A 22,930-nucleotide genomic window follows, 5' to 3' on the forward strand; every position below is an offset into this window, starting at 1 on the left:
ATACTTCTTAGAGGATTTTAGTCAACACGACATTTGGACAAGTTCAAACACAATTTCCTGATTTTGCCTCCGGTTACACCTGCACATTGATGAGCAACCAAGGTGTACTTATTCATGCCTATGCACAACCGGACGCCAAATCAGAACTTTTTGTTCGAACTCCTGCAAAGCCTGGTGTTCCTCTAAGCAGCATTCAAAGACTAGAATCTTCTAGACTTTCACCTCATGCCAGACACTTTTTCACTTTCCCGATAACATTGAAAGTAAACATATTTATCCCCGAGGTATTCTCCAATAGCGAGTTGGTCATTCTTTCTATATTACAGTAATAATAGCTCATCCTATTGACATTGTTACGTCTTAATGGTATCCTCCTAACATCAAAAATCTGTTTGCTTTCATCGACCAAAATCAGTCACATGTTTTAGAAAAGCAAATTTCTACACTCTAAATGACTCCAACTGGCAAACGCGACAACTACCTTAAACATTATGACAAATCGTACATGAAAAATAATCATTTGGGGGAATATTTTATGGTGCAATATCATAAAAAGAGACTGCACAGATTTTATCCGATTAATATTTGCGTCTATCTGGTTACCGTGGCAAATACCTCCATGGGGACAAATGCTGGGATAGATTATATGAGCGATGTTGATGCACAAAATACAACTCGTAATTTGTCTATTGGGAAATTCTCTGCCAGATTGGTGTCATTTACTTGGTAAATGATCATATTCTCGCCAATTCTGAAGGCAAATATTTCAAGAATAAATACTGTTTGTCATCAACTCCTACTTTCAAAAACTTTGAATTCCCTGGGGGCAAAATCAATAAATATTCATAAACATATTTTTTCCCATTTGATATTTCCAAATACACATAGCAATACAAATACAATAGAATTTGTCTAAAATACTATAATCGATATGATATAAATGATATATAGTGTACAGTCATGAAAATTTATTCTAGATTAGAATGGTTGTTGATGCAATGATTACTATTTTGTACATGTGTATTTGATTTATTGACAAGGTAAAATACAGTGATGATCATTGCGTGATCTCAGTGGCCATGCGTGGTTACCAACTCCAGCTCAGCAACGCCAGTTCTGAGCAGTAAATGGAGAATTTCATGCTTGAGTGATTGCTTTTTTTGCAGCAAAGTGGGGTTGGGTGGGTTAAGTGCTTCACAAACAAGTAGAGATGCTAAGGCTTGTTCTGATTTTACTTTCCAGACATCTATAGAAAGCCATAATGATGGAGGCCCGTGTCTGACAATGGATTATGTTGTGCATGTAGATTATGCTTGCCTAGAACAACCCATGATGATGCACGAGACTTGGGGAACTCTTTAAGGTAAGATGATCCCTTATGTACCAATTCAACTGATTGCTGTTTTCATGAAGAGGACAGATTCTCAAGTTAAAGGTCATACTATAGAATCGATGTCAAAGTTTATATCGGGCGTGGTGAGTGCCTATCTTTGATTTCTAGTATATCATTATTGTAAATATTGACAAGAAAGTGCTGTTTTGCAAGTGATTTAAAAGAGGAAGAGTCAATCATACAAACGTATGGAGTAACGTGCCTTTAAACAAATGGCCAGCCTTGTTACTTATGGCCAGTAGGCCTACTTTAACTGGAGGGTGTGGTGACAGCTATACCAGATTCCGTCTGATGAACAGTACATGGCTGTATATCAGAAGCCCACCAATTGAAGAAGTGTTGTATACGAATGTAGCGGAGAGTAATTCATGTTACTCGTGACAAGAGCTGTAGGGTGTGGTGACAGCACTATGATAGCCTCTACTAAACAAACAATACATGAACAGCTATCAGAAACCTATTAATTCAGTTAACAGAGAAGTGTTGACAGACCCGGTAGCCAATAATGGCAGCAACTTTTTCCATTCACGAATTGTTTGCCGATTCAGATCGGGTAGAAATGGGCTAATGTAAAAAGCTGCCGTGATCCTTCGCATTTGGCTAGGAAGCTATCATCATACTGTTGACCATTATTGCTGGATATGAAAAAAAGCATTTAAAAAAGTGCACAAGTCAATATGGAATAATGATATCTTTATTGTGACATTTCATTAGGAAACTATGATGTACCATCAGCTATCAATATTTGTTGGCTAAAAACCTTAGAACTGTTTGTGCTGAAAACAACAGTCCAATTCCACAGCCAGACTTTATTTCCTTTAATGTCAGAACATCTATGAGCAAACCAATTCATTGCGTTATTGCTGAGTGTTGGCAGCACCTCTCTAGAATAATAGAAAAGCAAAAAACTATTACCTAAAGTACACAAGGCAGATCCACAGGCAATCTCCAGAAAATATCATATTTTGTGGCAAATCTTGTATCCACTCCAATGGCCAACTCAGATAAAACGAAATTGGTATTTTTCTCATGAATGGACAATATTTGATATGCGTTTGCTAAAGAAAGAGAATCGAAGCCGAGACAACTGTTTTTATCATAGAAAAGTGCAAAGAGATGGTGGTTCTCGGTTTATTTTCTTTGGAATTTCTGCAATAAACATGAATCATTGATGGTTGGTAAAAAGAACAGAGGAATGTGCAGTGGTTATGGCTTGTTTTAGAGTTTCAACTTTCCACAAATGTGCAACAGCGGTATGGATCAACTTATCAGATATTCAAGTTCAAATTAGCAATCAAGAAGAGAAGAATCAAGCTTAACCCGGCGCTGTGGACGCGACAACTGAGATTAACCGCACTTACCAAACCAGCAAAAGACAATATAGAGCTAGCACAAGTGTGCGACAATGGCGGTTCGGCTCGACCGGGAGAAATCCTATCATCCATCAATTATGCAACGTTATATTCAGATTGTATTTGAGTGACTCGGGTGTAATCTTACTCCCAAACAGGGACACCGACTGTTCTTAGATGTCAAGGCGGATGTGTTGTCGATAAGACGGGATGTCAATCTGGTTGGGTTTAACCCGTGAGGGTTTTGGAGATGAGCGGTTTGGGAAATCACGTTCATCAGCTTTAGGGATACATTGGTTGGATGCGAAGATGACTTAACTTTCCAAGTGATGGATTGATGGGTTTCATCGATGGAGCTGTCCTGGGCATGATTACGGTGGTGACGGACTTCTGTAATATTGTTTTCCAACATTATTAATCAGAATGTCCCTAAACCAACCAAACTATTAGGTTTCTTTTGTGATCGCGTTTGTGAATAGGTCTTGTACCAGATATTGATATTCTCTTTAAACCATCACTCGGAAGCCGGAAACATGTATTCAGACCTCCCTGATCAAAAGTACACATTCTACCGAAGCCATAGGTAATCAAACTGCATTCAGTCATGTTGAATTCCATTTATAACACCTTGCCTCCATTAATGCGATGTAGCCTCATCCATCAGTTGGCTTCCTTGAAATGTCACTTTCCTTCACACAACTTCTACGAACACCATGTTTGACCAACCTATGTTCAGTCATGTTGTATAATACATTTACATATGCATTTATTGATAATAATCATGCGACTTAGAGAGCACTAAATCCAACTTGTTTCAGTTGCTTAAAGTGCATCATGAGTATTAGCCCTGTGGAGCCGGTCACCAGAAACAGAGGGATACATGGGAGATCCACCTCGTGCAGTGTGTTTAAACTTTTTCTGAATGTATTGCTTTCAAAATCATCTTCCTCCCATACCAACTCCTGATAACCTTGTCAGTTTTGGTATCTCTGTCACGCAATATCAATAAAACTTTAAATCTGCAATCAAGCTGGCATCCAATCTTGTCTATATCCTCCCTTCCATGCGAACGCTTCGACACAATCAGCCATCACTAAACCAGTCGACTTCAAAGTTTGCATCGCTTTGAAAAGAAATTGTCAAAGTTGTCGCATTTCATCAGATCAGCCGTACTCCCCCAGTGTGTGACTCGAATATATTTCATCAAAGTTGAGTTTTTTACCCACGTTTGCTTATTTTGGGAGAATGTTGGGGTTGATTCTGTTTGTCTTTGAAGATTATAGTGTGGAAATGTAAAGAGATAATCATATTTGGAAAAAATGGTCCACGTCTGAGTCATGGTTTAGCTTTCAGACCCGTTTCACACTTCTGTCAGTGACTTTTATGTGTCTGAATTGAAAGTTACTATTAGGTGACACAAAAATATGACCTACTTTGATTTTGAATACCTTACAGAACGTATGCTGTAGTTATTCAAAATCAAAAGTAGGTGATGGTTTTTGTGTTGCCTAGTAGTACCAGGTAGTAGTGATACATGAGGTATATACAAGCACACATAAATGACACATCTACCTCATGAACCTAGTCTCTGCGCAACGACTTGATCATAATGTACAAGATCCAACCAATCATAGCTCCCCTAATTAATCTCCTCGTGTAACGAACCGGGTAATTAACACACCGTGGGCATAAACATAGCGAGAAAGTTCACACCTTCGGTAATGATGGCGTAGGTTTTCAATTCATCACGCTGTGAAATGGATGCGGGGCTGCATCAATATTTTCCGATAATCCAATATTTCTAATTTACGCTGCACCATATTGTTTCTAATTGTGTGATATCGGTTTAACCTTTTCACCTGTAATGAGCTGTGGTATGCCATCTCTGAGTGCACATGGGAAGCTTCATAAATATGGCCTGTTAAAAAATCTCAATGTACCTACATGGCCTGTAAGATTATCTCATGAATATGGCCTGTAAGAAAATCTCATTGTACTAACATGGCCTGTAAGATTATCTCATGAATATGGCCTGTAAGAATCTCATTGTACTAACATGGCCTGTAAGATTATCTCATGAATATGGCCTGTAAGAATCTCATTGTACTAACATGGCCTGTAAGATTATCTCATGAATATGGCCTGTAAGAATCTCATTGAACTAACATGGCCTGTAAGATTATCTCATGAATATGGCCTGTAAGAAAATCTCATTGTACTAACATGGCCTGTAAGATTATCTCATGAATATGGCCTGTAAGAATCTCATTGAACTAACATGGCCTGTAAGATTATCTCATGAATATGGCCTGTAAGAAAATCTCATTGTACTAACATGGCCTGTAAGATTATCTCATGAATATGGCCTGTAAGAATCTCATTGAACTAACATGGCCTGTAAGATTATCTCATGAATATGGCCTGTAAGAAAATCTCATTGTACTAACATGGCCTGTGAGATTATCTCATGAATATGGCCTGTAAGAAAATCTCATTGTACTAACATGGCCTGTAAGATTATCTCATGAATATGGCCTGTAAGAAAATCTCATTGTACTAACATGGCCTGTAAGATTATCTCATGAATATGGCCTGTTAGAAAATCTCATTGTACTAACATGGCCTGTAATAAAAACCTCACTGCACCAACGTGGCCTGTGAAAAATCACTAAATTGATGAGTATGGAGCCGAACCATGATTGATATTGATACTCTATTTGAGCACCGAGTTATCAATAGCACTCCGGATCACTGAAAGATGGGTCGATGGATCAGAAATGGGATTAATCAGGTACATAATGGGATATGGCTAGCAGAGATACTAATTGTTTAGCTGTGGAGCTGCAATATAATCTTTAATAGCAGGGGACATGACAAAATATCCCCCTTCATTTCAGGCAACACTTTTATAAACAGACAACAAGTCATTACATGTTCCGGTTTACTTTCCATCTGACGTCTTTTGACCAATAACAAACATATTCATCTTCCTTAATTAGTAATTTCTTGCTCAAGAAAATTGCACCCTCCGTCAATAATGAAAGAAATTGGTTGAGCTTGGATGCTCCGATTATCGACTTCTTTCATTATTGCTGCTGGGTGACATTTAGAAAAAAGGTTATCAAAATAATCCGTGATTTCATACTGTGTTGTTATTTTGTATTTTTTCCCTAATTTTCCCCATCGATGACTTTAGGTTCCGTCATTAGGAGCAGATCAGTGTGTGGTTCATAAGGTTTAATCATATATGCAGTTTTGATGACGATTAGCGATTAGCCCAGCTTGGTCATTCGATACCAGTCAACACTTTACACTGAGCACTTTCAAATTCATATCCAGTGGAAATCGTGTTCCTCAACAAACAAGTCCATGTCTTTCACCAAAAACTCTTTTATTCACAACATATTCTCAACATATTCAAGCCACAGAAATGTATTACCGTACTTGAAGAACTTAACAATTGAATCAATGGAAGGCAAGAACTTCGCAAAGGTATGTTCGTACATTGTAGTATGTAGGATGTCTATTTTGGTGCCTTCTCTTCCTTGGAAGTTCTTCCGAGTTTGTGGAGGATCTGAAAGAGAGAAATAAGAATTGAACAAAGAAAGGCAAAAATTATCAAAATTTAAGTTAAAGATGATACCTCAGCTGGCAGCTGGTGGTCCAACTCCCCAACAACTAATTGTAGAACATACCTCTCGTGCTGCTCTTTCCCCTGACTGCACCGCACCATCCATGAAGCCCGTCCAAACGGTTGCCGCCTCTGCGCCAGCAAAGTGAACATTACCAACTGGTTCTTGTAATGTTCTGAAGAGAAATGAGCAATCACATACTAAACACTGATTGTGGTGAGCGTAAAGCACATTGCACACAAGTGATTTTTGTTGCTGCAATTTACAGTCAGTGGCCACCTTTTGATCAGAATCATCACACTGTCATGGCTGTGTCGAAGTTCGCCGCAACTGAAATGACTCCATTGCGGACTGGTTATGGATTTTGCTTTCAAAATGTTGCTCATGAAGGTTTCTTGATGTATGTGTGGCAGAGAAGAGAATAAGTTCTTGGGAAAGGAAATGAGCTCTCAGAAAACGAAAGAACATTTCAACTCACGGTCCGTATGTTGTGAGCACACCTGGGGGCATGATTCCACAATAACCTCCGCCGATGTATTCCTCCTCCATCCAAATCAACTCCTCGTATCCAATAGGACGGCCCATCTCCTCGATCTCAAACATCTCGGCATAATAGTCAGCTTGCTGTTGCTTCCTGAAAGCAAGTTGATACAAATGACTGCTGGAGTGATATTTTATGTATTGGGAAGTGCAGTACAGTGCCTTGCGAAGGGACCTCTTGATGTGAAAGTTTTTGGTTTAAAGTCTGATATCAACTATGGTGGAGGGCGGTTAACATCTAAAAAAGCACTTTAACCCTGGTCTCTCCTGAAGCAATACAGTCAAACTCAGATGAGCTGTACACTATTCAATAGAAAAAGGGAGAAGTTAAAAGTGGAGATTCATCCCAAAACAGTCTTATAAAGACAAAATCACCACCAGAATAATTTGTTAAGATCACTTTTTAGAATGATTTTCACAGCTGCAGTCGTGCATAGCTTGTACCTCATTTAAGACACTTACCTTTCCTCTTTTGTCAGTGAGGTGAATTCCTTTGCCTTTTCCCCATTGATAAAGCCTACTAAACAGGGATATGATCCGTCTGGCTTTGTATCATTTAATGAATTTTCTACAGGACCATTAGATGAATCCAGGCTGCCACTAAGGCCTGCAGGTAAGAAACAGGGATATGATTCATTTGGCTTTGTATCATTCAAAGAAGCTTCTACATGACCTTCAGTTGAATCTAGGATACGCTAAGGGCTACAGTTAAATAGGTAGAACTTTATGACATCCCACCATACACCAATAAATGGACTTAAAACCTTGAGGATTGAGGTGAGCAAATGATATGGGAGAAAGAGGGCATTTGCCTTTATCCTTCCAATGCTGTTTCTCATAATACATGTGGGTCTTGATGACGGAGCCCATGGGCATGCCCTTGCTTAGTTCAACCTTGGCAGTGGGTAGTGAAGGACAGAAGGTAATCTTATTGAGTATCGAGATGGGCATCGCACTTATCACATGAGGGGCCTGAAAGGGATTAAAGAGGGAAAATATGAGTCTGACATCCACATCATATCTGGCAATAAACAATTGACTCTACAATGCTCTCAAAAATGATGGGGTGCTTGCAAGTATCGGGTATGTGACATTGTGGTAATAGTAAGAAAAAGGCACTTGCACAACATCTGCATCAAAACATTTGGGACCAATGACATCCTGGTATCGCATAACATGATAAAGCCTTGTACTTGCTTACTATGCTAACCCCAATGATAACCGTTGGATGATTGGGAATGAGTAATCAAAAATTTGAAATAACTAGAGTCAAGCCTAAGGAATAAAACTTCAACTTTGTGTTACTTGCAGAAAATTTCCTTCCATGTTCTGTTGTCAACATCACCTCTTCTCCGCTTTGGTCAATTTCTAAAACAGGACTCGATAACTTGACACAGCCACCAAGGATATCAGCCATTTTCTCAGAGATCTGTTGTGCTCCGCCAACAAACTTACTTTCCTGGAATGAGCAGTGTATATGTAGTTGTCTCAAGTGTTGCCGAAAAGAGCAATTTTTGCCGATGCAATAACCTGTGATCTGGTAATCACTGCATTTGATTTTAATGTCAGGCGCTTTATCTTTACGTCTGAAAATTATCCATATGAAAGTGGATTGCGTTATAATCAAGTTTGGTATTAGGGTAGAAAAATGTTTGCATCACAATGCCCGTGTACCTGTGCTCCATTTTCAATGCAGTTCATTTGCTCCAAGCATCCACCAGAATGCAAAGTCCACAATGCAAATAGTAATGAAACTTCATTTAGGTCATAAGAAAAAAGGCCATTCAGTTGGTTTTGGAGATCGTCGCGCACGTATCTGCAAGATGAAGAAAGCAGCAATTCATTTTGCTTGAGCTGAATAACACTGCTCTTACACTTACACTTTACACTTATACTATACACTGCACTTGCAGTTACACTTACACTTACACTTACACTTTATACTGCATTTACACTTACAATGCACTTACACTAACACTACACTTCACAAGGTGTCTATCATGTCAATCACACATGATAAAACCTGGTTGTTATTTCCTTTTCTGACTGGCCAGTATTGTTTTGGGGTGCATTTTCTTTGCTCTAACAATTAAACTTACTTAGTCCAACACAAATTCTCAGAAAACTGAGCCAAATTCATTGAGTCCCATTCCTTGGCGCGTGGTGCTTCCCAGGGAGTGTCCAAAGGAACCTGAAAATAAAACAGACATGGACTATGTGCATCTCATGTTACTAAAGTATTTATAACAGTCTTAGGATTGGAATACATGTATATAGAGCATCTCATGAAGTAAGAGCTCATACATGGTATTTTGCTCAAAGTTGAAAAAAATTGATAATACAGAGCCTCATGCAACTTTACCTGTTTGGCGAAGGCATTAATTGTCCTTCTGGTATTGAGTCGATCGAGTAAAACAATAGGATTGTAGACTTTATCGTCTGTCGTTCTTCTACTCTGAAAGAAAACATTTCAGGGTTAGTTGGTCGGTTGGTTGGTCGACACCAGAGAAGTTCTGGCATAAGAGAACACCAGAGAAGTTCTGGCATAAGAGAAATATAATATATACTTTCTACTCACATCAGTGATTATGGTTGTCTTTCCTTCTATATCAACTTTGTAGGTTTCGACCTTCAATTCCTTTGCGAGACGTAAAATCCTATCTTGTGTTGGTCCAACATAGGCCCCTCCGAGATCAACATAGCCAAACGACGGATCCTAAAGATACAGATAACAAGATAACACTGCATACAAAAAAACTAAATCCATCAGTCCATTTTCATTGAAGGAACAAAAAGTAAGAAGTATCTTTTTCACAGCAATCATAATTTTGTGGATTATATTAGTGGCAGGAAGAGAACCCTTTAACTGGACTCTGATATTTTGGCTGGGGATATGCCAAGAATTTGTACGTACTTTTGCGGTCAGTGTTCGTCCCCCAACTCTGTCCTTTGCTTCCAACACAATGACGCCAAGACCTTCTTCCTTGAGCAGTTTAGCAGCACACAACCCTGGAAGTAAGTACCGAGATGAGAATAACTCTCAGTCTCGTTGAGTGTAAGTACCGGACTGGGGGTCCTGCTCCGGGGATGCACCAGCCCTATTTTGTGAAATATCTGAGAAAAAATTACAATGAATTATACGAAATTCGAGAATATTTTCTAAATTTACTGTACACATAGTATATCACTCTTTAACAAAAGGCAGTGCCTCCACAACAGGTGGCCAATTTATTCTTCATAGTCACCTGCAATGGCCTGGATGTGCGGCCAGTGGATCAAGGGTTGTACTCTCAGCAGGCCTTTGTAGGTTTCCTACAAAACACTCAATGTTTTTGTGAGCACATTTTAGAAATGATCCAAAGGCATGCTATTGGAGGATGTTCAAGCAAAGTTTTAGCTCCTTCTTACCACTGATGCCACCTCCTATCACAACAACATCTGCTCTTTCAATATCATCCGCATAATTCGTCTTCAAATCCACTCTTGAAGTCCTTGCCATCTTATCAGCCATAATGGAAGCATCAGTTACATTAGTAACTGGAGCAGTGGAAAACCGCTTATGCTTATTGCTGCCTTTGGTGAGCAGTCCAATTTTATGATGATTTTCCAGTTTATTCGTTCCAGGGGAAAATGAAGAGAGCTGTGAAAATGATGAGAGATGTGATGATCTATTGTAAAAGAATGTACCACTTCTTGCAGCAGCACTCAAGAAATGTGTTGCGCGACTCACAGACGTACATGTACACGGAGGGAACACCCTCATTGAACTGTACATGACTAAAGCAATAATGCAAACTTAAATATGAATCCTTGTTCCAGGAATTTTCATTGTGGCCCAAAACACACGTGTTGGGTTACAAGAAGTAAGAGTCCATTCACTATGTTCCTGATATCCTTCCTCAAAAGCCGTTAGGACTGACGTAGTGCCATGTCATCAACCTCAACTTGCCTACTCTTCGGGAATGGGGTCCCTCAGCTACAAAATAAAAACAGTAATGAAGGAACATTCTATGTGTTGGAGAGTCATACATGTATCAAGTCATCACCTGTTGACTGTTTACCGTAATTTATTGGTAACAAATTAATGGGTGCGAGAAATGTACCATCATGATTTAGTAATCTATATGCTATTCATTAACAAAATGCTGACATGATGCACCGGCTTGTCACTGCCCTTATATTTCTAGGCTTTAGAATTTGATGGTTATGCCATTTGTAATTGAACACAGTTATCCAACCACATTGGCCCTCGCATGGTATTCGAATGCGGGTGCAGTCAATTATGTTGTATTGCCCTCTATCTTGGAATATTTTTGTATTTTGTTTCATTCTTCTGTGAGATACCCAATGGAGATTATATGTGTGACGAGACATTGACATCTCTCACTGCCTCTACATAGTCAAGACTGCATCAAGCACTTTACAAACAAGCACTTTTAAGTTGGAGTTTAAGAGTGTTTTCTCTTCCCTGATGTGATCTTTCTGGTTTGTCCTGGATTAATCTTGCTCGGGTCATGGCAAATTTACTTCATGATGGCTAATTAGCCGCATAATTATGCAGCAGTAATGAGTCAATAAAAATGATGGAGAACTGAGCCTAATGACCGTTAATCATCTTCTTTCCTCCTCTCAATGGCTGCACAGACGTCTATTAAAGTTAGCCTGCCAGTTTTAAATTGAAATCTTTTCAATGCCTAACGAAAATAAGCTAGCTAAAATGGTGCATTATCTAGTTAAATATCCATACTCCCCTTTAACAACCCTTGTGACATTGCCAAGACATCAATCCAGAGATGGTCAGTTTTAAAGAGATCTATCTGTTGCATTCACAACAAACCCTTACCCCTTGGTGTAAAATTTTATGTAAACTTCTAAATATTTGTCAGAACTTTGTATTGTTCTTCAGTTGTTTGTATCAAATCACCTAGGTCACGTTTCCAGTGCATGATATAAGTTATGAAAGGAGAGTGTTCATGTTGCATGATTTTAACGGCAGCCTTCCGTCAATTTTATGCTAATAGCGAACAGAACAAGAAGTTTTTATCCTGATGAATCATTTTACAGTCATAACTTCTCCTACTCACGCCATTTTCTCCTTAAAGCGGAAATTCTAAAAGGTGCATTATCTTCTACGTGTTTTTATGGCCACCATGGCATTTTTCGTCTGAAATATACATGTAGCGTGTGAATTGTAATAGCTCATAAGCAATCGGCAAAAAATAAATGTCATATTCAAGTTCTCAGTTTTGTCTGAAGGGTTCATTTTTAAGATTTGCTTGAGGATGTTAAGTAATGACTATCATTTTGATCTAATATGCCTTGTTTTTACCATTCAGGGGCTAATAATGGGTTTTGGCAGCAATAACATGAAGGTTCTGGTCATATGAAATGTTATGGTACAGATCTTGTGCACTTGTATCTCAAAAAGCGCTGAAATAACATGTGTCTGCGCATTTTCCCGATAATTCAGCATGCCATGGGTTATGTACCGATACCCTTTATAGGCATGATGAGTCAATCCCTCGATGTATGCGCCGTTAATCAAATTCTGTTCCATTCCCTGTCAACGCAAGGTGACGATTAATGTGCTGCCATACCCACTATACAACCATAAACCTATTCATTCCATTTAACTATGTTTTTATGAAAATTTCTTCCGTTATCCCGCAAACGATCCTATTTATTTGGCTATTTTGATCAGTCCATGTCGCCGCATGAATGGGATGGATCTGATCGTATCCGTGTTGAGCTGTGTTATATACGATCAAGCTCCGTGATACCCACTGATTGAATTGTCGGATATAAGGCTATACAATTCATTTGGTATACGTTTGGGTGATAGTTTTTGCAGCATTGACATCGTTATCGCATTTTGTGAATTATTCTTGTTTTCAGATTGGAGTTGTAGAGAAAACATGTGACTCTGAGAAGTGGTAATATATCTAGCTTATAACAGCAGCGTATTCTGGCTTCTGCTATTTCCCAATAAGACCCGGCCATCATCTTAAACCCACTGTTGAGGAAAATCAGGACGTATTGTTTGACCTGACGCATTGATTTTGACTGCAGTCAATATCGTGGACAATTTCTGAGGATATCTCATCGGGTCTGTTGGGTCATCTTTCTATATTGCAGAAAAATCTTGAGAAAGTTTAGGATTTGCATATCTCTATGCAGACACTTGGCGATTATTTGTTCCAGCGTTATGGTTCTGATCTGGTTCACCATGCCCGATATCATCATCGCGTTGATCATCAGAGCAACACCGCCGTCCGCCGCTATCGTTATGACACGGTCCTCTTCCGATGATAATAATCACCGCAGACAGGTCACAGAGGGATCTTCGCCGAACATTTGATCTTACAATCACATGACACTTAGCGTCCATTACGCCTTGTCACAAGCCTGACAGATTCTGCAAGATATCATCTTAAGCTGCTTGTATCTATCGAGTCAACTGAGATCTTTGGTTGCAAAGACGGGCCGAAGATTTCATCTCTTGGACTGATCAATATTTCTGTGTTTTGTGATGATTGATTTCAGTCATCTAAAACTAGTGTTTCCTTGTGGTCAGATGTGAAATTGTGAAATTTTCTCCAACTCACGAAACCTTGGAGGGTTAATCCAATAGTGAATCAATTGATCACATCCACATATTGCATTAACATTAACCGTGATTTATCACTGAAGTAACCACTAACTATGCCTCAACCAATTCATTTAGCTCCCCTAGTGACTGCATTGTCTTCCTCATGTCACGGCTTCAATATTGTAGTCCCTCTGTTCCATCGTTTGATGGTTTATTTATATATAGGGTCCAACGTGGCTCTTTTGACACAATTTAATAAGTTTTATGGGATTTTGATATGATGAATTTGGCACTCAGCAAAAACTAGTGATCTAAATCACTGTAAACTGTGATGATAATCACTGCTGGGTGCGACTAAAATATCACTCGATATAGATCACACAGGCCCCTGTGATCACCGATTCTCAGATCATTAGATATTAGATCATATAGTACAAGATGTGTTAGGTCAGGTTAACAGTCCACTTATTTCAGCCCTAATATTAACAAGTTAAATTCATATAAAATATGAAACATAACAATCCACCGTTTAGAATGTGGAGTGGTTTCGTCGCAGAAATCGAAATGAACAATTTGTCCAGCATGGCGTTGCCACGGTAACCTCTGCCCTGTTGAAAATTCATCTCAGGAACCTATTGAATTTTCCAGAGTAAAAGTTTGGTCACTTGGCGCTTCAAGAAATGGAGCTGTGAATAATTTAAACGCCTCGCTATTGTGAGTTATGGATCTGGCTTTTACTCTAGTTTCATTGCCGCTAACAATTGGGATGAGGTGAAGGTTAGAGTAGAGATATCGCTGTTCAGGGGATGGTACTTCTAATGATGTCATCGTCGTCGTCGGATTAACTGAAAATGTGAAGAAAAAAAAAATTTAAAAATCTTTTAGCAAGCCTGCTACACCCAAAATCACCGAAAGCCAAGAAAAAAAATTCGTAAGTTCAAAATTCTGAAAAATTTTCAAAGGCAAAGAATTTTTGGGACTGATGATGTTTCTTCAGTTTGAGCAGAAAAAAAACAAGTGAAAAAATATTTGGACTTAGAAATGTTTTCATCTTTCAGAGTTGAACTTTCATCCACTGTCTTTCCTGGCGATACTCTCCAGGTCCTGCTGAGAGTGACCCATAGTCTTACCTTATTCTACCAGGCTGGCTCCACCAATCTTTCAGGCATATTCTAATCAATGTTGCATTGCTACCCAAGTATTTGAAATATGGCTGAGAAGCAGATTCGCTAGCTTATAAATTTCGAGCTCGGATACACAGTCAAATTGCTGGATTAAAGTGATGGATTGCTTTGCTGAGTGACTGAATCTTTCCTGCACTGGAATCGGAGTTGTCTCCGATCAGGATTAGTCTGTCAGTCAGGCTTTGCATTGTCTTTATTTCAGTTCACCATGTTGTTTCCCGCTCTCTTAGAAATGAAAGATTTTGAGCTTCTGAATGGACTGTATACAGATGAGACAAGGGCAGCCAATTTCCATAAAAAAACATTTTGTGGTGATGTCTGGCACATGGTTACTGTCTGTTGATCTTTCTCTCGAGAAATATCTGATTATTGTTTTGTAATTTCAGTAACTTAGCAACGGGAATGCTGAGGTACCTCGTATAGTTGCTGACATTTACTTGCACACTTCTGTGCGCTTTTGACATTTCCTGGACACTGGCACTTATAAAAATTACAGGGAATAAGAATGATACTGCTTGTATAGTAACTCAGATAAGTTTCAAGCATCGAATCGGTCCAGTGGCAGTTTTCATTTATCGAGGGAAATCGTTGGGGACTGACATAGCATGCAAAGTGGAGGAGCATGTTGATGACATAGGGAGATGATTACTGCCTCTCATAAACTACTGATATCCTTGACGTTGAATTTTGTGTTCACACCCCTTCATGAGAGATAATCTTCCATTCCGTTGTTTTCATTTGAGGTGTTGGTACCGTGATTAATAGTCCTTGGAAAAAGTTAATGTGATGGTGTGAGGCAGGAAGCGATATGAAATGAGTTGTGTCTTTGATTTTATGGCAGGGATGACATGCAGGAAATTAGTCTTACAGAAAGAAAGTTTGTGGTTTTGTTGTTGTAAAATGTGGCTGTGTCCTTGAGTGCAGAGGTAGGAAGCTGTGTGAACTCATTTTTGTCTTTGACTAGATGGAGGGGGGGGGAGTGCAACACATAGAATGCCTCAGGATATCGATCAGCCAATCAAATCAATCAATTAACATGGGCATCACCATCACCATTGACATATCAAACTGTCAATCTGAACTCATGATTTTGAATTGAATGATGCAGATGCTTGAACCATCTTGAATCCACAAATTTCATTAAGCCAATTAAAGTCGCTCGTTGAAAATTTAGGCGCAGGATGATTTAACGAACTGAGTGGTTGTGAAAAAGTGGAAGTTTGCCGCTTTTTGTAAGTTGACATGTGTCAGGCGGAGATTAACCAAGGAATTAGAGGTTGAATTTTAAATTGAAGTTTTAGATTAAACCAATTTGATAAGACTTTTAGATCGATGATAGACTAGTCAGCAATGTGGTTTTATTGTGATTGGAAAATATCCCAGCTATGACAAGTTCTGTTCAATATTGATCTTTCAGAATCTAGTTATCAGATGGAATTTTTGTGACCATTTTGCCATTTTTGACATTTCATCATTAATCAATAGACAACCAATGTCATGTTAAAAGAAGATTATAGGCAGGAGCCATATGGGACAGATTAAGTTATGGTAAGCAATAGTCGCAGCGACCTGTGATGGAGCAATTGAACCAATTGGCAACCAAAACCCTACCACAATCGTCACGTTGTCATGGCTCAGCAGCAGGTCACAAGACTAAAATCATCTGTGTGGCACTCAAGTGCTGTCTGCATTTTCACAGGGACTGTGTAACCGCCTTGTCATAGCTGAACTCTTGAACACCCCTGTAGTATTCAAGAAACAGTAGCAGTAAAGTAGCTTGCCCAAGGCTATAAAGTGCACAAGTTCAAATTGAGAACCCAGCGGGGAATATCACAGTACTGTGTATTTTAGGGACAGGTTATAAAGGGTGCTTTGACAAGGGTGTTCTAATAGGGTACCACATTGTTATTCTTGTCCCCCTTTGTGAGGGCTGGGTTCAATGAGATGACTCATTGGGTATCATGAGAGGGTTTTGATAGTTGCATACACATGGTTGGTCTAGTGACATCGTGGTTAGGCTTGCTCTGTGGCTCTGCAGTCCTATTTTGAGCTATCCATAAAAAAATTCATTTACTGGAGCGTAGGTAATGTATAAATGTACTTGAAGATGTGATGTCCTTATATGTATGACCTATGTTTAAAGGTATCTTTGGACGTTTGGGCATCATTGGGTTAGCCTATCAAAACAACTTGATATAAAATGGTGAACAGATTACAAAATCAATGCTATTGTCTGAAAGGTTTTCCAGGTTGACCAGTTTTCGTGCTCCAAACTTGCCAGCACTTGTCCCTAATTGCAATCCATTAACCTGTTACTAAAACATGAAATGGTCGGAAGTGGTTCCATTTTGGATGAGAACCACCTGCTCTTGAAGAACATGAACAATCGGTGTAAGTTTTCCGGCTAATTTGCCGGTAATCTACCTGTTCAAAGCCGTGGTAATTGGACTAAGTATTCTCAGCAGGATTCGGGTAAATTTCAAGATGTCTGGGTTGTTTTTCATGCCGGGATAATGGCTGTTCTGTGATCTACTCAAGCTGGTTGTGCTTAGACTGATGTTTTAATCTGTGCACCTTTAAATTTTGGGTCCCTTATGGGGCAAAGGGCAATAAAAGGGTTCATTTTCTGCTCTTCACCAGTTTGATGTTTGAGTGACAGATGATGGATGGTTTATTTTCTGTTTACATTCCTTCAAAATTATAGAATGAAGTTGCAAAAAAAGGTGTAATGTTTCAACTTTTTCATCACTTGACTCCATCTGTGGACCCTATTGCCCAAATCAAAATGTACTGCAGAGCCTCAGCATGGTGTTAGCAACTTTGCACATAATGATGCACTATGCACAGCAGTGGTCCTTGTCTTTGCCCTTGTCTTATGATTTTCATGTAACATTCTGATTCAGGCTACAATAGTTTACTGAAGATGAAGATTGAAAAAGGATATCTTATTTTGCTCTAGATCCTAAATGTACTTCATTCAACCTGCACAGAACTGAGCACAAAATGTAAAATGTCGGGTAGATTTCTGCGGATGCCTGCCAGTCTAATGACGGTGATGGATGCATTCCAATCCCGGGGTTGATTAGGGATAATTTTGTTCAGAGCTAATTGGCTGCCTCATCCATCAACGGCTTTTGCTACGAAAAGCCTGAATGGGATTTGGGAGAAAATGGTAAAACTCTGAGCTACTGGCTGAAGAGGTACCAGGGCCATTTGATAATATCATGAACATGACTCAAAACATGCAGCCTTATCTTCTGCTAAATCCAAAAGATGTTCTGTGACCAAAAAGGGTCTTTTACAAGACCCTTATCTGCAGACAACCAGAGCTGAAGCTGAAAGTTCCTTACTGAAGTCCCTCAAGGCAAACGAACTGGTAAATAAAAGGGTTTATCGGAAATCGTTAACGTTAATACATGGTTTTGATCTTTGTTGTCAAAGATATTGGAAATAAGTAAAACTTTCGTCAATAATGCCTTCAGATTATTTTGTCTTGGATATTTCCTCAGGTTGAGATTTTTGTCGTGCTGGATTTTGGAGTTGAACAGCTCTGCTCATAAGTAACCTTGATGGAGGAACCGCGGTTCCATGTTTTGCACACTTCTGTGGCTTCTACTGTCTAGCTATGTCTCGACTTGGAACTTTGGCACATTGCAGCTTCACGAGGTCGATCTTCCCATGATTGTGAAAATTGAAGGCTATAGGATGTGCGTGTCTAAAGTGTAATTGAGAGGCCGTATAGTTGTAGAAGGACCCTATATGGTTTCATTCTTTGCCATCACTTGCCATCAGGCTAAAACCCTGTTACAAGTGATCTTCTTGCCAATAAAGGGTTAATGTACTTTTCACTTTTGTGCACTATTACATTGTACATATATCTAAAGTAAGCAAATTGAGTAAACAACACTTTCTGCCTGCACAATTAAATCAATATGATAAAAGCGATAACTTAGCAAAATACTCATTCATGATTCTTGTTGCTAAACCGTTTCTAAATATTGACATAACTTAGCGCGCATTTGCGTCGCTTAAGAACAATACCTGCGAGGTATTTGCCCCGTGTTGGAACAATACGCCATAGGGTCTGAGAGAATCATTAATAAGTCCAATTAGGAGTTTTGCATACCAGATTTGGAGGGCTGTATGTGAATGTTAATGCTCGGAGCATGGAAGGGAATGTGTTAGTCAACATTGACCTGACACCTGTAGCTTGAGTTTTTCTTTCCTGGTATGTATGTCGTCCTGGACATTCTTGGTATATTTTGAAAGTATAGCTGTCAGTTGGTGTATCATTGCTTTTCGATTTCGATTGAAGTAAAACATTCTGCGTTTCTATAGCCCTTTTCCAAGTCAACCTTCCTCAAAGCCCTTTGGGATCCAGCATGCTCCAATGGATGTAAGGAACATTCACTTTACTGTGTCGGACATCAAACAAAGTGGCTAGGAAGTGATTTGAACCCACAACCTCTCGGTCAGACATCCTACACTAGGCTGCCGTGTTTCAGGGCTGTGAGCAAGCTTCCCTGGACCTGTCATTCTGTAAAATCTTGACCAACTTGGAGTAAGTGCAGATGAAAGCTTCTGTCCTTCTCTGATTTTTCTGCATGCTTGATTCACTGCATTGGGAAATCCGGTCAACGACTGTTCAAATTGACCTTATTTGCATACTTAATTTGACCAACCATTCTTATCCTCCATCATTATGGTGAATCTGAGTGTTGGTATTTATGATGAACACAATGTTTTTTTCATCTTTCAAACGTACTATTATCTATAGTCTTCGATAAAGGTCAGGAATCGACAAGCAATCTATGATACAAAGTCACAGAGTGAAATTGATTAAAGATCTCGATATCCATATTTGATATTTAAAGACCAAAAGCAAACTTCTAAACTGTCATTCAGGATTTTTGAAAAAACATATGAAAGTTTGTAATCTGCCAAATACAAATCGTAATTTTTCAGTTTTTCGCAAATTGGCGAAAATTAAATATGCGCCGAAAGTTACCGGTGCTGTAACAGCATTTTCTTAACGCCCCAATGAAATCCAATTATTCGCCAGTCATATCGTCCAAATCAATAAAATCAAACCTCACTCATTTCTCATGAGCGCAGGTAAAAATCCTTCACTGATGAAATATTCATGATCCACATCTGATATTTTCAATTTTGTTTGATTTTGGAAGAGTGTCGCATTTCATCTAATTTCAGTATCTGTTCAGAGCAGCTTTTGAATGATCTTCAGTTTCTTTTGATGGTGGCGACATGAATTGTCCTCGCCCCCCGAGGCAGTCAATTGTGGCGGTATATTGATCACAAAATTCAAAATAAATCTGAAATCAATCCAAAAGTGACTCATCATTAAAAATATGATATCGCTAAAAGACAAATAATGATCTGAAATTCATAAAATATTGCCAACAACGTAGTTCGAATAGTTCTTATTTATTTTTGATCTCTCATATCATCAGACTTTCACATAAAAATGAGATACCATAATCATCAACTTTTTCGTCAAGACACGAGACAAACAGAATCAATATAATTGAAATGTCATTTTTCTCGAAGCTGATCATCATCAATAACTCAGAAAGCGTCCATTTTTAGATCCGAATTTGTTATGCATGTTTACTTTGATGTACCATGTATTTCTGTATCAGTCCTGAGCACCTTATGGATATCTTTAAAATGCAAGAATCTTTAGATATTTAGTTATATTGATACACTGCACCCTCGGGCGACCGTCACCTGTGTTATTGATTGAGATAAGAGGTGAACAAACAGCAAAGACTCCATAAGATTTCTCATTTTGTTGCCTCATATTTTAAACAAAGAACAAGTTTGCACAAAATCTGCTTCCTATTGAAAAAGGATGACTAATACAAATGTCAAGTTTGGCTTAGTTAGCTCTTTTCCATCAACAGGTCCTGCTTCAAGGCATTGCAAAGTTTCTGGGTGAAAATAGTGCAGAAGTTTGTCCGTTCAAACATAATCCCCAAACCTATCTGACCATCATATATCATGGCATTCCACGCTTTCAGATCAATGCCGTTCGTTGTGCAGTCATTGCTTGTGTCATCTCATCTGTGCCGAGGATTAACGTTTTTGCATCATATTTGCATCATATTTGCATCACCGTGGATGCAGAATGTCATTTTAGACCCATTCTTTTGATTTGTCACCTTCGAAGTCATATCCTTGGAATTTATGAGTGACATAAATGATAGGTGCTTGGTGATTGCACTCGATTGGAAAGGTCTGTTGCTCTCTTGATCGATGTTTGTATTTTGCTGATAAGTCGTGTGACGTCTTGAGGCAATCGTGTTAACTGCAAAACAATATCAGTACAGAGTGAAGAAAGTAATGTATTATCAACTTCAAAGAGGATTAATCTAATACTGGTGGAAAAAGAGTTGTTTGTTTCAGAATTGTCCATGTTGATATCCCATCTTTGACGTCAGTGGTCTTGTTTCCCCGATTGTTTTTATTCGAGTCTAAAAGATCGAAGTATTTGTTTAGAGTGAGAATAACGAAAATATCTCTCAGCTTGTCCAAATTAATTTAGGCGACATCATATGCTTATGGCATTAATGTATTGCTCACTTCAAAGACATTTTGATTGCGATTTTTCACCCTTTTACGCAGTGATATAGGCAATTTCCGCAAGTTATTGAAATTTCTCATTTTTGTTGGCTGATGATACTTTGAAACAGAAGATGAGCTTGGGTTCTATCTCCTTTGAGATGTAGCCTGAAGTAACTGTTTGATGCGTGAACCGGGATTGAAAAGAGCTGACTTATTATATGAGCTATAGTGTTTCAAATTGTTTCCAGGGTAATGCATCCTCCCACAGCAAGCCTTTGTAATCAATCCTAATAAATTGTATATATTTTGTATAGTTTATTATAGAAAGGCCAATAGCCTGCTATGGGAGGATGGGATAGTTTAACTATTAATCGACAAGCGTAGCTTTGAGAAACTGTAAAAATATTGTACATTCTTGATAGAGTGACTTAGTAGCTGAACACTGATAGTCACAGAACACTTATATCCAAGCAACACTGAGATCATCACCGAAGTAAGGTCACCTTTTGTTGTTCTGTGAGGGTGTCTGTGTGATTGGGGAGATTATTTGTTTAAGAAATACAAATATATCACTGACATTGTTTATCAGGTAACAAAACAAACAGATCGGTGTCACCCTTTTTGTTTGCTCTTAAGCCGTTTGATTTGTCAAAACAGTGATAGCAGTTACTGTTGTCAATACTCAATAATGCAGAGTTTTTATTTAGCTGACAAAAAATAGCTTAGTACGAACATTGACCCTGTTTGTCACACCCTACACCGAGACAATGGGTGATATGAATAAAGACTAGCAAATGCTTTTACTTCAATATCACCCATTGTTTATTCTGTTGATATGAATTTCTCCGTCTTTGATGCATGGAATGGTATGGATAGCATTGGCGCTGGTCTTCTTCTGTGTCGCTTTGACATTCTCAATAGTGAAGTATTTTGTCCAGTTTTCAGTTAGAACAGAGCTAGTGGTTGGTTGTTAACAAGATGGATTGACGGCCGATTTGGTGTGGGTAGGGCTCTACAATCTTAGCTCTGGAGGGATCAGGTTAATCTTAAGAGGAACAAGCCTAAGGCTGGTTACTCTAAGGTTAAACCAAATATACCTACATTTTATGCTATAAGTGTGCATGATCTCATGATAGAAAGGGTTAACAGTCAAATGGCTCTCTCTGATGCTCAGCAAGTATTGTTTACTTACTGAGAGAACATTTTATGACCACTAATTGAGGCATTTCCTCTCATTTCCCATTGTGATCCACTCTAATGACTTTTCCTGGCTGTTAACCTCTCTATTTACATCATAGGAGTGCCCAAGTTCCATACATTGTTTTTTGTGCATTCTTCCCAAAGGTACTGTAGCAATTATTTCCACTTTCTATTTGGACCACAGAGCAGTAGCGGTGCTGTTTTATGCTCTGGTTCTCGTTTTCTCGTCACCGAGGGATTTCGTTAATAGTTTCATGGATGGCCTGTTGACTACAGAAGACCACCTCTATTACATTATACTTACCCATCCTAACCATATCCTCACCTTTGTCTTTGCAGAGAAGGATGGTGCGCTTGAAGAAGAAGTTCCTCTTCTTGCTCCTAGGTGGCACTGCTGTTCCAATTCTCATTCTATTCTGCGCCCTGTGGAGCAATGATGGTGAGTTAACTGCGTA

At 38.9% G+C, this 22,930-nt stretch overlaps 2 protein-coding genes across 4 annotated transcripts in view; one reads left to right on the forward strand and one right to left on the reverse strand.

The window, feature by feature from the left end:
- Positions 1-22,930, forward strand: part of LOC135492351 (xylosyl- and glucuronyltransferase LARGE1-like) — a 62,952-nt gene that overhangs the window by 30,343 nt on the left and 9,679 nt on the right. For all 3 annotated transcript variants that reach the window (XM_064778765.1, XM_064778767.1, XM_064778766.1), the window contains 2 exons: positions 1,243-1,363; positions 22,815-22,914. In XM_064778765.1, the coding sequence (XP_064634835.1) occupies positions 22,821-22,914 (94 nt within the window). In that variant the 5' untranslated portion in view covers positions 1,243-1,363; positions 22,815-22,820. The remainder of the gene's footprint in view (positions 1-1,242; positions 1,364-22,814; positions 22,915-22,930) is intronic.
- On the reverse strand, positions 6,148-10,819 carry LOC135492650 (amine oxidase [flavin-containing] B-like). The gene is made up of 12 exons (XM_064779215.1): positions 10,326-10,819; positions 9,832-9,926; positions 9,496-9,633; positions 9,280-9,372; positions 9,017-9,108; positions 8,592-8,733; positions 8,227-8,376; positions 7,730-7,889; positions 7,380-7,524; positions 6,856-7,011; positions 6,441-6,552; positions 6,148-6,319 (listed from the first exon to the last, which is right to left on the reverse strand). Exons 1-12 carry the CDS (start codon positions 10,690-10,692, stop codon positions 6,269-6,271), a joined length of 1,701 nt encoding a protein of 566 aa, XP_064635285.1. The 5' UTR covers positions 10,693-10,819; the 3' UTR covers positions 6,148-6,268.

The sequence above is a fragment of the Lineus longissimus genome, chromosome 8 (assembly GCF_910592395.1).
Source record: "Lineus longissimus chromosome 8, tnLinLong1.2, whole genome shotgun sequence".
In the NCBI taxonomy this organism is placed as follows: Eukaryota; Metazoa; Nemertea; class Pilidiophora; order Heteronemertea; family Lineidae; genus Lineus; species Lineus longissimus.

What these genes read in the sequence shown, in the direction of transcription:
- LOC135492650 (XM_064779215.1), bottom strand. Translation starts at nt 10,692, where the DNA reads ATGTACAGTTCAATGAGGGTGTTCCCTCCGTGTACATGTACGTCTGTG. An exon ending in GACGAACACTGACCGCAAAA is followed by an intron (nt 9,634 to 9,831) that starts GTACGTACAAAT and finishes CTGTATCTTTAG; the next exon opens with GATCCGTCGTTTGGCTATGT. An exon ending in AGACAACCATAATCACTGAT is followed by an intron (nt 9,373 to 9,495) that starts GTGAGTAGAAAG and finishes GTTTTCTTTCAG; the next exon opens with AGTAGAAGAACGACAGACGA.